We start from the raw sequence: 14,705 nt of genomic DNA on the forward strand, positions 1-14,705 counted from the left end.
AAATTTATATTTATTAGAATGACAAATCCTTATTTCACAGACAAAGTCAGCTTAATAAGTATTTTTCACCTGTTTCATATATAAGCAGTTGTTTCTTAACTGCAAAATATGGTCTTTTTTCATTACATGTTATATTTTATTCAATTTAAAGGGGTATTTTTTCCATTCCCACCTAAAGCATTTGAGTGCATTCATCATAAGTAACTGTTGCATACAGTTTTTACTTCCGAAACATCTGCAAGATCCTATTTTCTACATTAGTTTTCAGTAAGACTGGTGCAATAAATAAGAAATATTTGGTGTAACTCAACAGTCTTGCAACTCAACAACAATATGGTATAACTCAGCATCTTGCAACTCAACATTTAATCTTCATTTTCATTCTAGTGACCGTGTAACATGCAAGCCCTCGATCCTAGGGGGAGCTCTCCTGCTTTCCTTCAGCCTCAGAATGGAAGCAACCATAAATCTTCTGGATATGTCCCAGGAAGGATTGTCCCATTTCGTCCACCACCTCCTCCAAAGAACCAAGCTTCAGCCAAATTTACCTCTGCAGGACAAGAAGCTCATACAGCAGTAGCCTCTTCAGCCGATGAGCAGCGCTTTCAAGAAGCAAGCAGAAAGAAGAGGCATAAAAATACACTCATTTGCTTTGTCATGTCTAGCTTTTCATTTTTTCTTGCACTTGGGATTATTTTGGGGATTGCATCAAAATATGCTCCTGATGGTGAGTGGTCTCTTTGAACATGCTGTGGTCTTAATCTGTTGGGGCTTTTTAACAGCAAAGTTTATGCCCGATGGTAATCTCTAGGGATTGTGATAAAGGCACATTGAAATCCTTTATCTTTTCCTGCAGAATCACAACACACACACACACACACACACACACACACCTGGTGGAACAATTTGTCAGCATCTATATAGTTCTGCTCAGAGTGATATTTTCTCAAGAGCATAAGCATTTGACTCAGCCTCCAAGATGATTGTATAGACAAAGCACAGGCATGCATGGTGTCTTCCAAGAATGGCAACAAAACACAGGGGCTGCCTGTTTCCATTTTACAGTGCTCAAGCAAAGTATATGGTTGCTTCATAACAAGAATGCAGAATCTCAGGCTTGAGGCCTCAGTCTGGCTTGTCTGTTGTCCCACATGGCCAGAAAGCCATGCACCACCCCCATTGTTTTGTGGTTTCCCTGCTTTCCACTCTTGCTTCCTTTTCTAAAAAGGTTAAGTCCTGACAATAGGATGCTACTGCATGCTGTTATTTTTGGCCACTCTCGCCTTTGGCCCACTCACTTCTGAAATGCAGCTCTTAAGAGCTGCTCCAATATGAAATTCAAAGCCCTGCTCTCCAGTGCAGTCCTAACACAGTTTACTGTTTCAGCTTCTTTTAAGGATAGAAACATAAAGTCTATCCACTTTAACATCAGTCTCTTTAAGGAGGTAAGTTTCCTAGAATGCCCATACACTGTGGCTGTGCAATCACATCTGCTCTCCATTCAGTCCCGTTCACTTGCATATGCTTTAGACAATGCATAGGTATATATGATCTATGTGCATGGGCCTGATAAGCACCTCGGTTGTAGTAGGCAATGACTGTGAGTTACCCAGTTTCCTTGTGCTGGACTTGTCACATGAGAATATGTACCAATACATATGGGGGAGCCAAGCTTAATTTCCATTGGATTGGGGCACACTTGCCTCATGTAACTGAGACATTTGTAACACCTTAAGGACTGATAAATCCATTCTGGCAGAAGCTTTCATAGACCCTGTGCACTTTATTACCTGCCCCTGTTGAAGCAGACAGTGTCCATGGCTGCTTATGCTTGAGCTGAATTTAAGTCTCTAAGATCCACAAAAGTCTACTCTTTTGTTCTAACAAACCAACATGGCTGAGCTGAAAATTGTTACTCCGCACAGTATGCCTGACACACCAATTAGTGTTCAGGTTCTCTTGATAAAACATTGGTACATGATTCTTTATCCAGAAGAGTGATGGTTCTTCAATTCAGAATTGCTGCCATGCAAAAGTCCTATTTTATATGTGATGTTCCTTTTACTTTAATAAAATTAAGTGAAGTTATAATGTACAGTGGTACCTCAGCTCACAAATGTCTTGGTTCATAACCAAATTGGGTCACGAACAAAAATTTCATGAAAATTTCGATGTGGGTTGCGAATTCCGCATTGGGTGGCGACCAAGATCGCAGCCATCTCCCGCCCCCACCCCCCGAGTGGGGAGATGGCCACGATCGCAGTTGCGTTCATGCAGGGAAGACGTATGTGATCATGGGCGCGCTCCTGCAGGAAAGATGGGCACAATCTCGGCCATCTCCCCCCCCCAACCAACACAATCGCAGCCATCTCCCCCCTCCCCAAGTAGGGAGATGGCCGCGATTGTGCCCTTCAGGAGCGTGCCCGTGATTGCACCCGACTTTCCTGCAGGAGTGTAACCGCAGTCTCGGCCATCTCCATCCCCCGCTAGCACAATCGTGCCTGTCTCCACCCCCGCCCCCAGCACACCCTGTTCGTGCCCATCTCTCTCTCCCCCAGTGCCCCTGCAGTCATGCCTGTCTCATCTCCCCCCCCCCCCGCCAGCACACCAGGATGATGGGCGTGTGCAGGGATGACAGGTGTGATCTCGGTCGTGCTGGGTAGGCGGGGAGATGGCTGCACTTGTGCTCGGGGCGGGGATGGGGAGATGGCTGCGATCTTTGTTGTTCTTTGTCACTTTGCTTCACATTTTTCTGATTTAAAAAAAAAAATGGTTACAGAATGGGTTAACCTTATTTACATTGACTCTTATGTGAAAATTTAACTTGGCTCACGACCAATTTGGATCACAACCAGAGTCCTGGAATGGATTAAGTTCATGAGCCAAGGTACCACTGTATTATTATTGTTGTGATGTTAAGTATAACTTTGACTCCATATTAAGACTGTAGCAAAAACTGCAGAGGCTTTACTATACATACGTACCACTGCATCTGCAAGTAGGGTGGTAGGAGCTGCAAACAGATGGCTTAAAAGAGGATCTGACAAATTCATGGAGGATAAATACCAATGGGTAGAAGTTATGCTGGTTTACTCCATAATTGGAGGCCACAGCTTGAGTACGAATTTCTGAGAAGGAGCTATTGCCTTCTTTTCCAGCTTGTGGGCTTCCCAAGAGGCATCTGACTGGCCACTGTCCAAACCATAGTGCTGCCCTGATTAGCCTTTGGTCTAGTGTAGCTATCTTACATTTCCTTGCTTTGTTTGTTTTATTAACATAAAATATTTCTTGGTTATCTTTCTGGGCAGAAGCTTTCCCAAAACAGCATACAACAATAAAACTCATAATGAAAACGAAGGTGGTCACAAAGGCAGCAAGCATTCCAAAAAAAAAAACCAAGAGCCACAGTATAAAATAAAGTTTACAGCAGGCAACTCTGGTTATAATGCAGTCTAATAAAGCATAATCAGAAGGTTGAAGGAAAGCAAGCTTCTAGTCTTTTTTAAAAGCCTGCAATGATGGGGCCTGGCTGACTGCTTGACGGTAGATGTGGAGTTGCCGTGCAAATAGCTTTTATATGGTCTTGGGTGTGGGGTCAGCTCCAGTGGTTCTTTATTTACATCCCTTTCAGCTCATTCAGTGACTGGGTTGCACAATCAGAGAAGGACAAGAAGCCACGGTGGCTTCTTTTTCCAGCCTCACACATGATGGTTCTGCACTACCTTATTCCCATAATGACCTGCACCATGTCAACAGAACATGCTGAGGTGACATTTTAGCAGTGAGTGGGCCCAAGGTGAAAGAGGAAGGGCCAACAAAGGGCTTGTTCTGGGATGGTTTGGAAGCCCCTGCCTACCCATTCTTGGTTCTGACAACACAGCAAACCACATGGGTATTTGTGGAAATGTGGCACAGTGCCTAGCTGGCTTCTTTTCTTTTTCCTGATCCCACATCTGGGTTACTGCCTATCTACAATTAAACTTTAAAGTTTTAGTTTACTGAAACATAAACTAATTACAATGTGAAACCACAAAAATGCACCCAAAGAAAAAGTACAGGCATGAGAAAGAGAACCAGAAGGTGGTGGGAGGCTTTTCTAGCATGATGTCAAACCCTTCTTTCATGCTGTTGGAATATGATGCTAACCATGAAGATAAGTATTGGATTTGGGTACCATATTTTGTCTGTCTTCTGACACAGGGACCAAACACTGAAATTATTTTATACCAAGGTTTCCTGCATCTGTACTGCTGATTTGTTTTAAGGGTATACCTCAACAATGTTCGGCTTTGAATTGTATTGACCAGTGGCAGCAAGTGGTCAGGAATTATGGGAACTGTAGTCCAAAACTGGAAGGCACCTGATTGCCTGCTCCTCATGTTGTTCATCAAGCTCATTAGACTTCACAGTTGTTTTCCATTCCTGGTACCACCACAATTTCCCACCATGGTCTCTACAGTTTCCAGTGGATTGCTGATGCTCCCTTTGTTATCCAGTATGAACAACAATGGTGTGAGGGAGGAATTCTTGGCAGCGGCTCCATGCCCTTGGAATGTCTTCTGAAAGAGAATGCTGACAAGTTCTAACATGAGCTACTTGTTTGACCTGGTGTAATTAAAATAAGCCCTTTACTATTTCTGGCTGTACACTTTGGGAAGGAAATTTATTAAAATAAAGGGAGAGAGTGCCTGAGTCAGAAGTAAAGCTCAAGTTTATTTTAAAGTAGATATGACTGTCACCAAGCTGTTAACTTCTGGCAGTGTTTATGGCAGCATGATAAACTTAACCTGAAAGGACAGAATTCTAAATAAGCGCACTTTATGAAAGAGGGATGTATTTTTCCTTCAACTATATCAGTTTAAATTTTCTGTGATTAAAATTAGGGCAGTATCTGCTATCATTTAGCAAACTATTTCTAATAACTGAAATAAACAGTAACTAGGTTTTGACTATTATTAGCACCATTGATTGGTACTGGTGCCTTGAAGAGAAACAATTCCTTTCTTGAATTAAATGGAAAGGGGAATGGAATAGAAGACTGTATTGTAATACAACTAGGTACTCTTAGAATTGGTACCAAGAAATAACAGAAGTGTGTAAAATCTATTGCAGTGAAGGAGAAGATAGCGAAACATGAGAAGTACTCTCTATTTTTAAATCAGCATGATTCAAACAAGTTTAATAGCAGGAAGTAATTCCTAGTAGTCAAGTGAGATCAGTTAAAAAGCAGAAGAAACAACATTAGCTTGGCACTCACAATTTATTCAAAGCAAAGTATGGGATCACTGAGTCACTAAGGGGTGGAAAGAAGAGGGGGAGTTTAAAAAGTCACTTAGTCGATCGGTGATAGTGTCACCAGTTGGAGTCCTTCACAGGTTGGAGAGGATAGCTATAACACATTTCTCTCACGAGTGTCACAGCTATTTTCCAATGTATCATAATAGGAGATGGATGTCTTGGGAGGAAACAGAATTAACATGGGTAGCTAGAAAAATGATCTTCGTATCTACTGAAGTGCAGAGACAAGAGACCTGTCCCCATCACATGACATACATGCCAAGGTGAAGAATTGTAGCGGATGAACTTCACAAAGTTCAGCATTTTGTATTGTCCTCTGAAATTTTCAGTGCCTCAAAAGAACATCTTTGTTGTAGATAAAAGCTGACAGTAAGATGACTATAATTGAGGACATCTGCAGGGCATTCTTTGCCAGAAGCTCAGTAGCTTTTTCTGAAATACATTGCAACTGCTGAAGCTGTCAGGAAATGAAATGGTGGAGAAGGGCAGCAGAGCTGATTGATTTGTCAGTGAGAAAGCACAGATCATTCCACTTGAATATGGTTCAAGTTCAGATGAAGCCAGAGAGGAGTTTTACGCTTTACAATGAAAGTCTGCCTGAATTAGATGGCAAAGGTTTCACATGATGTTTGGAAAGCAGATCTTATACAGGCTATCTACCTAAAGCAGGTTTCCCCCTGTCTGGTTCCCTCCAGTTATGCCAGATTACAACTCCCAGCATCCACCAGTCATGTGTTCAGGAAACCTATCTGTGTATGTTCAGCCGCCAATATTCTGCTGAGAAGAGCACATGGCCAGAAACATATTCTGCCACTTCTGTAATACCAGATATAGCTCAATAACTATTCAAAATCTAAAAGGGTTGTAGCATTAAAATATCTATGTGAAGATAGATAGAATTTACTTAATACTGTAATGTTTATTTGCAGCTGTGTTTTCTCTTGTGTTGCAGAGAACTGTCCAGATCAGAACCCGCGTCTTAAGAACTGGAATCCTGGACATGACAGAGAAAGGAAAGTTGTCCTCCAAGAGGGAGATTTGTACCGTTTGAATGTGGATGCTACCGTACATTCTATAGTTATTCAGGATGGGGGTATGTAAAAGTCACCATGCTTTGGGGCTAAACAACAATGCAAATAGTTTGGCTGTTTGTTCATGTGTTTGCCTTATTTGCAAACAAAGCAGAAAAGATTGCATATGGTGTTTACCTGTTAGTGCATACAGGCGAAGGTACCTGAGCCTCCCCTCGTCCCCTCAACCTCATTCACTTCTGGCATCAGAACTGGGCCTTCAGTGTCAGAGAGTGTGAAGGTGGATAAGGCTCAGCTCCTGTTAAAATACACAAGTCTGTTGTTAAAATTATCCTCCTCTGTCTATCTGAATGGGGTAGGCATGAGTGTGGTTTTTAAAACACTATCTTGGTTTTACTTTAACAGGCATGGGCAAGTATAATTGAAAGGATGATATAAATATGGAACATCTCTATCAGTTGGTAATTTCTGCCAGAGCACTTTATCATGCATAATAATGTACATAAATGGTCTATTTTTGTAATTATTGTCTAGAGTATTGCATTCCTTTCTTTAAAAGAAAGATGGGGAGCAATTGGTTCTGGCATCGCATAGTATTTCAAAGGCTCATACTTTAATGGCAGTGGGGAAAATACTTCATTAAATTATGAAAATAGATTTGCTGCAAAGATACTGTTCTGTATGTCTGTTCCAGTGGTTTTTCAGACTATAAATGCCATTTGATGCACTGGGAAATACTTTGTCCTTAAAATGTATGCTGTATTGTTACAATGGTGGCTATTAAGAGAGTTCCAAGAATTACTGTGTTCCTGAGGATTTGCATTCAAAAGATTGTTTGGCAATTGCATATATTTATAATGCCCATGATGTTGGTACAGGGAACAAACTGAACTTAAAAACAATGAAGAATCAGGAGAGATATTTGCAGTCAGCTTTTCCAAAAGGAAGTTTCCTCCCAGTTTACTTCCTGTGCAATGGAAACAAAATAAGACACTTTTTTCATACACAGTGGACAAAATAATAACTCATTTATTCTGATAGGCTTTAACTAGGAAGAAAGGACATAGACTTTAACTGGAAAAGAGGAAGAGACAAGAGCGCATAATGACCTATAACATTAGTTAAACTGTAGCAAAAGTACCACCAAAAATGTAAGAAAATTAACTTAGGAGAAGTGGCTTACTTACCATGCAAAGAAGAGTGGTCTCCCAGTTTTACTGAGTAGTACCTACCTCCATTTCTGGTTTTCACCCAAAAGCTCAGAGAAGCATATGCCAGCAAGACAGCTATTCCACAGGCAGTTTTGTCTCAATCCCACCACCAGTGGAAGTTGGAGTTAAGAACAGCTGTGGCACGATTTCAGTAGCTCTCTTGAAGTGTACTTGTTTTGCCTGCTGATCTTAGAAGAAACAAAACATGACCAGATTACTGTAGAAACTTTCAACTCATCCCATTCCTCCTTTAAAAGAACCCCAAAGTCGATATATTGCACAGCTTTCCTGTCTAGCTGCCTTGCTTATTTTGTTACCTTGTTGAACTAGTCTGTTTTCAGCTTTTATTACTGTCTGGATTCTTTTGGTACATTTCCTCTTGCTGTGCCAAGTATATCAAATACAAACAGATTAAAATCCTGCGCAGTCATCAGTGTTGTAGGGGCCTTACGCAGCAGGATTTGGTTGGTAACTTTGCAAGGACATGATCAGACTTGTGGAAAGCAGTGCAGAACATTTTGTTCAGCTTCTCCTATATGCTCTTTGTTCTCTGTACTTTCTTGCTCTGATATTTCATAACAAACTGAGCGATACAGTTTTCCTCTTAAAAACGTATTTGTTCTATGGATGTCCAGCCCTGAATAGTATTTGAATAGCTTTACTGTTAGTACAGTGATTTGAATTCTTGTACGCCAGACCAAAACGTTGCCACTCAAACGAGTAGTTGGGTACTACTTAATTAATACTGTTTCCTGCAGGAATGCTTGTCTTTGGTGATGATGAAAAAGGATCCAGAAATATTACACTTCAGACACGTTTTATCCTGATCAAGGATGGTGGGGCGCTTCATATTGGAGCAGAGAAATGTCGTTATAAATCCAAAGCAACAATTATCTTATATGGCAAAAAGGACCAAGGTGATTATGTGCCGACGTTTGGGAAAAAGTTTGTGGGTGTGGGTCCTGGTGGAACACTGGAGTTGCATGGATCTCAGAAGTTAGCATGGACTTCCCTGTCCAGGACATTGTATTCTTCAGGGCTGGCCTCTGGCTCATATACTTTTGAAAAGGAGTTTTTCCGAGGCCTGATTGTGAGAATTATTGACCCAGATGCTGCACAGATTTTGGCAGTGGAGAGGTTTGATACTCATGATTCTCAAAATGATAGCAGGAGACTTCAGGATTTTCTAAGAACCCAAGATTTTGGCCTCATTGTCGCTATTGTGGTGGGAGACTCAGTTGTTAAAAATCTCCTGGATGAAACCAGGACAACCATACAGAATCTTCTGGGAAGTAAGCTCATCAAAGGATTGAGTTACAGGTAAAAAGAAAATTATTCTATTTTGTGCTTTTGCAAAGAAACCAAACCAAACCAACAAACTTATATTAAAATTGCCTTCAAAGTTCCATCTTCCTTCTACTATTCTAGGTCAGTGCCCAGTTTATGCAAGCATGGATTTGAGGAGGGGCAAACTCTTTCGTTTCTGAATATATCTTGAAGATGTGTCACAAGGAAGATTTCTGTGCAGTATTTTATGGTTGTAAACTTTGCAGATTTTAACCTAACTATAGCTTTGGTAAGCTTACAAGAGTCATCAGACACATGCACACATATACATCTATCCTCATATACAAAACTCTGTACCTCCTACCACCTCCACCTAAGTAAGGGCATTACAATAAACTGTATGGCAATGCACACCCCAAAACCATGTCCTCTTGTTTGGGCATTCCTATAAAAGTGCTACCTACTTTTATATTAAAACTTACAAACTTACTGCATAAAGGTCTTTTTTCTCTAACTCTAGTGATGCTCATTTCAAGCATTGATAGTGGATGTTGGACCGCATTTAAGCTGGATCTCCTACCAGACCAGTCCTCTGGAGATGTTTCTGACTAGGTTCACACAACATGTTAAGACATGGTGATTTATAAGCCATGGTGACTTAATATGTTGTCAGAACCTAGCACTCTTCTAAGCAAGGGTCAAAAAATCCATTTGGCAAGAGGAACAGAAAGGACTGCCTTTCCCAAGGACCCCAAACCGCTAGAGTTTCACTTGAGGATAGCTGAGAAAGGCTTCTGTATTCCCTGCTAGTGGTGGGGTGGGGGCATGTGAGGGAAACCCCACGCAAAGAGCCAGGCCTGACCATTTACACCCCAAGTCTTGCGGTCTGTATCCCACTGCGGTTTTCTTCAGATTTTGCTACTTCCCAAGGTGGTATTTACTAAGGGTAAATTGTACAATTTAGGGGACAGTGAGGACTTCCTAGTACCCCGCCCCCCAAAAAACCCCAAACCTCTGGGGATTCTGCTTGGAAGGAGGGAAGAATACAGGAGGATACACCAAACTCTTTTTTCACAGGTTCTTGGGGATTTTTTAGAGGTGCTTTTGTACTTTTGTGTTATCCACACTCAAGAGGGTGAGGGCAGTCCAGGGCCGCATGAGCATTCCCAAAACCCTCCCAAGGGTTCTGCTGCAAAGCGTTCTTCCTGCACTTTAAAAAAAAAACAGAGAAAATTGTTTGGATAGTAGGCTACAAAATGGCCATTTGGGATGTACATTGTGGCCATGCTCAATTGCGTTATTGCAGTGCATTGCTAGCTTTTTTGTTTTAAAGGTGTGCGAGGGGGCAGGGTTCATGAGGCCTGGGTTGCCCTCACTTTCTAAGTATAGATTATTACTTTTAAAAAGTAATTTTAATGATTTGTTTGATTTTATATTTTAACTCCTGATGCTATGAAAGCAAGTTGTGCTCCTTTATAGAAGCTGAAACAACCAGCATGACTGTAGCTGGTGGTTTGTTCCACACTTGTGCACATGCACAGCAAAAATGACACTTGGATTTGTTGTTACAGAGTAACCATTTTTGCATGCAAATCTGTGCAAGAAAAATAATCCTCTCAGAAGCAGCTGTAAGAATTGTTTTGTATTGTATTTCTTCCATGAGGGCTCTTGAAAATGTGCATCTCTAGTTAAAAGTCTCCTGATGTGCTTTTATTATTTTCTGGAATGGCATTAAAAGTCACAATGACAGGAAAGGATGGCACGGAATCCAAGTATAATGGTGAAATTGGTTTGTTTTCAGCTTTCATATTCCTGAAATCAGTTGAGAGAGGAAACTGGAAAGCTTTTTTAATACACATTTTAATTATTTTTTTAAAAAAAGACTTGTATCCAGCTATGTCCATGGACCAGCAAAGCTGAGCACCACAGGTGAAATGGAGTCCTTTTCTGCTGAGAACCTTATGCACCCTACAATTTGCTCCTAAGGGTTGGTGGGCCTCCTGGAGTAAATATGCAGAGCAGCAGGGAGGAGAGAAATAGGAACTCCCATGACACAAATTCTCTTGCATGATGTTGGATATTTCCCTTTATATCCCCCACTTTTTTCTGAAAAGGAATACAAAACAGCTTACAACAATAGCATGTACTTAAAATAAATGCAAATCAACAGCATGCATTAAACATCAGAAAAAAATGTCATAAAAGAATGTGATGATGATCAATATAAGCAGCAACTCCAAAAACCAGAGTGAAGGCGCAGAGAAATTAAAACACATTTAACTTATTCATAATGAGTAGAGAGAAATTTTCCAGGGAAGGCCTTCCTAAACAACCAGGTTTTGGCCCAATGCCTAAAACTATAAAGCTAGTTTCAAGAGCAGTGATGTTTCTTTGCCCAACTGTTATGTAATATTTCCTTAGCTACCTATGGTTTTAGAAAACAGATAAACATTTTTCATTATTTTCAAACAGATTATTGTTTGTTTTAATATGTTATCTTTTATTTCTGGGTTTTATAAAATAGTGTTACTGCTTGATTTTAGCATGGCTATGTTTTAGGATGCTTTCTTGTTTGTTAGAAGCCACCTTAAGGACTTTTTATAGTGGAGAAGGGAAATTTTTACACGTATCAGTTCAAATATGAAGTACTCGAACACATAAACAAATGCATGTGCATAGCACTATTGTATGTTGCAGTTCAGTATTGCATGGTGGCAACAAGAGTTTCATATCTATATTTTCAAGCTGACAGTGTGTGCATTTACTACTTCTCTCTGCCTAACCTGGATCCTATGTGTTCAAAGCTAGAGACAGATCTGGATAGTTTCTGGGCTGTATATTTTCAAAAATGTGAGTCAGCCATTATTGCTTTGTCCCAAATCCCTAGGGCTAATAAACCAGGTAGCAGAAAACAAGGCAAATTGTACGTCATAGTGTTATTCCCCCCCCCCCCCAGATTACAGAAGTGAATAAGGAGTGCAAGACACACACTTGTTATGTGTGAACTTGAAAACTCTGGGTTGTTTATGGGTTGTTTAGTTTACTGAACAGCAAACCATGCACAGTTGTTGACATTTGTTGAATAGTTATCACACTGGAGAAGTGGGAGCCTGCAACAAAAATTCGCCATGTTTACTCAGCTGCTGCATTACGGTGTTGGGCTGGGAATGGTTATTCTGCAAGCTGCTATTTACTAAGTTCAAAACATGAGTAACAGCATTAAATCATGGATGTTCAAGACTGGCTGAGCAACCAGCCCTGAAATTCGGTGGTCCAGTTTGGAGAGGGAGGTGTCCCCATGATCTATATGGAACTTTTACAGAGAGAGTGTAACCAACTGTCTGAAGAAGAGTATAACCTGGACCTTTTTGTTTTAGAGCTGCAATACTTAGGTGATTAAGGTCTTCCCAATGAATCAAGCAGCACCTTATGTTTGAAATATATTTTGATTGCATGTACTTAGACATTCATAGTACAGGTGCCATTTTAGAAAAAAATTGCTCATTTCATTTATTACTGTTACAGACCTGCAAGATTAATAAATAAAAATAGCAGTAGTAAACTAAAAATGCAATTAAAATGAATGCAGTGTACACAGTATCTTAACTCAGGAAGATGACAAGATTGTTCCCTAATTTTCATAACAGTCATAAAAATTTGGCAAACTTTCCAGTAACAAAAGATACATATTTTAAACCAAAGTGGAAGGTTTATTACCATAAAAACCTGTTATTAATTTCTCTGTGCATCCACTATAAAACCTGCACTAGAAGAGAATATTTCATTGATAACTGTTAATGGACTGGGATCTTACTAAATGATCCTTTTAATAGTCCTGATGGTAGCACATTAAAATGGGCAAGAGTAAATGTTCTGCAGTTTGGAATAGTTCATATGTACAGATTGGGGCTACAGTTATTCCAGCATTATGACAAGTTGGAGTAGGATAATTAAGAACAAGATTTGTTAGCAGCCATTTTCAAATGTTGCAGATTCAATTTTAACCAATCAGCATTTCTTGAATCAAACAGAGTTTGCTTGATCTATGTCTTAGACCCTGAGCTGGAGAACATGTGCTATCAGGGAATTAGCACTGATGGTGTGAATTTCCCAAATCTAATTTCATGCAATCAGTTGAAAGCTTATAGGACAAACTTTTATAGTGTGAGACCAGCTGGCAGCTTGGAAGGACTTTTGGGTGAGAGTTTTTTCTCCCTATTGTAGCAAGCACCCTTCCTATCCTAACTAGTTTTTTCCCCAGGACATTTGAAGCTTGTTTATTTACTTACTTACAATATTTTTATCCTGTCTTACATAATCCCAGGATGGCTTAAAATATAAATTAGCGATAAGTAAACATCAAAAATACAATAACAAAATGCAACTGAGAATATTGATAAAACCAGATTAAGATTTTTAAACCTTAAAATGTTGGGTGAATCAAAAGTTGTTTACCTGGTGCCAGAAAGAATATGAACCCACCGCCAGGGGAACCTCTCTGGGGAGTGCATTCCACAGTCAGGGTGCCACCACAGAGAAGGTCCTCCTCCAGGTGTTCACTCTCCTAACCTTCAAGGAGGGTTCCTGGAGCAGGGCTTCTGCTGCAGATCTTAGGGGACAGGAAGGTGTATAGGGAAGATGAGAGTTCCTAATAGCTTATAGCAGGGGTAGGGAATTTGGAGGGTTGGGGAACATACATGGCAGCCATATCCCACCACTGAAGATGACCGGCACCAAAATTCCAATGCTGAACAGCAAGGCATGTAGGGAGCATGTGCCTCATTTCCCCAGCAGCTGTCATTGGGAACACAATGCTTTTGAATATTCAGTACAGGAATCACCCCGATACACTGAAACTTGCCTTTTTGGTGGGAGGAGGGGTGTCCTCTTTTGCCTTCCTGTTGGTAGAAGATGATCCACTTCAGAGGAAATGAAGGTCGGCTTCAGAGGAGCCGTGAGCTGAGTGCTGTGGAACTGCACCTTCACATAAGTTGAGAAGGTGAGACCAACAGGATGTGATGGTTGATCCAATAAGGTCTTTTTGAGGAGGCCCTGTGCTCTAGTAGTAGAAGGTCAGGGATAATCTGATTATGATTCATAATCTGAATGAATAGGAAATGCCAGAAGTTTATTTCTTTCTGCGGCTTTTATTCTGGCTGGTTGCAGTTTGAGCCCTTGAAGGGCTGGCACCTGGTGCTTACACAGCAGTGGACTGGTGCTTTACTTACTCAGCACTGATTTTTTTTCTTATGCTTGGAAATTGGAAGTTGTTCCAAGCCTATAATCATCAACAGACTTACTGATCTCATTGTTAGGGCTCTGGCATTGCTATTAGTTTGCATTTTTCTAGCTTGTACAGGGAGTGCATTTGGGGCACAATCTGGGATGAACTGGATGAACACATGAGTTGTTATTCTCCAGTGGGATCATCCCCCCCAGGGGGGCATTATCAGTTGAAACTACTGGGGAATTCAAAATAGAGGAAATTTATATGCCTGACAAGTATATCTTCTTCAGAGCTTTCAGCCCAACTCATAGACTTTCTGGAAGGAATACGAATCCTCCTCGGCATGCTTTTTAAACCAGTTAGCAAGGCTTGTCTTCCAACTGTAGTAAGAAGTAATTCCTACTGAATGCCTCATGCTTTGCTCCAACCACAGATAAAGTTAAAACAGGGTGGTATTGTCTTAAATCACACATTGTCTCACATCCTGTGCTCTGAGAACAGATGCCTCATAGTCAAGATAATGTGTACTCAAAGCATTTGAACCATATTTTAGCATGTTTGTATGTCTTCACCTTCAGATAGCTAGTGCTGCACCTACTGACATCCTCACAGGCTAGGTAGTATCTTCCAACCTGGATGGTTGCTCACCTG

The 14,705-nt window shown here is 40.7% G+C and overlaps 1 protein-coding gene across 6 annotated transcripts in view; it reads left to right on the forward strand.

The window, feature by feature from the left end:
* The window catches only part of CEMIP2 (cell migration inducing hyaluronidase 2), a 70,152-nt gene that overhangs the window by 20,692 nt on the left and 34,755 nt on the right, over nt 1–14,705 (forward strand). For 4 of the 6 annotated variants that reach the window (XM_044446905.1, XM_044446906.1, XM_044446908.1 and 1 more), the window contains exons 2-4: nt 388–727; nt 6,251–6,391; nt 8,299–8,860. In XM_044446905.1, the coding sequence (XP_044302840.1) occupies nt 400–727; nt 6,251–6,391; nt 8,299–8,860 (1,031 nt within the window). In that variant the 5' untranslated portion in view covers nt 388–399. Of the gene's footprint in view, nt 1–387; nt 728–6,250; nt 6,392–8,298; nt 9,117–14,705 lie in introns of those variants that run through there. The other 2 variants (XM_044446909.1, XM_044446910.1) reach the window with 2 other exon arrangements.

The sequence above is a fragment of the Varanus komodoensis genome, unplaced genomic scaffold, assembly GCF_004798865.1.
Source record: "Varanus komodoensis strain SLA01 unplaced genomic scaffold, ASM479886v1 scaffold5, whole genome shotgun sequence".
Taxonomy (NCBI): Eukaryota; Metazoa; Chordata; class Lepidosauria; order Squamata; family Varanidae; genus Varanus; species Varanus komodoensis.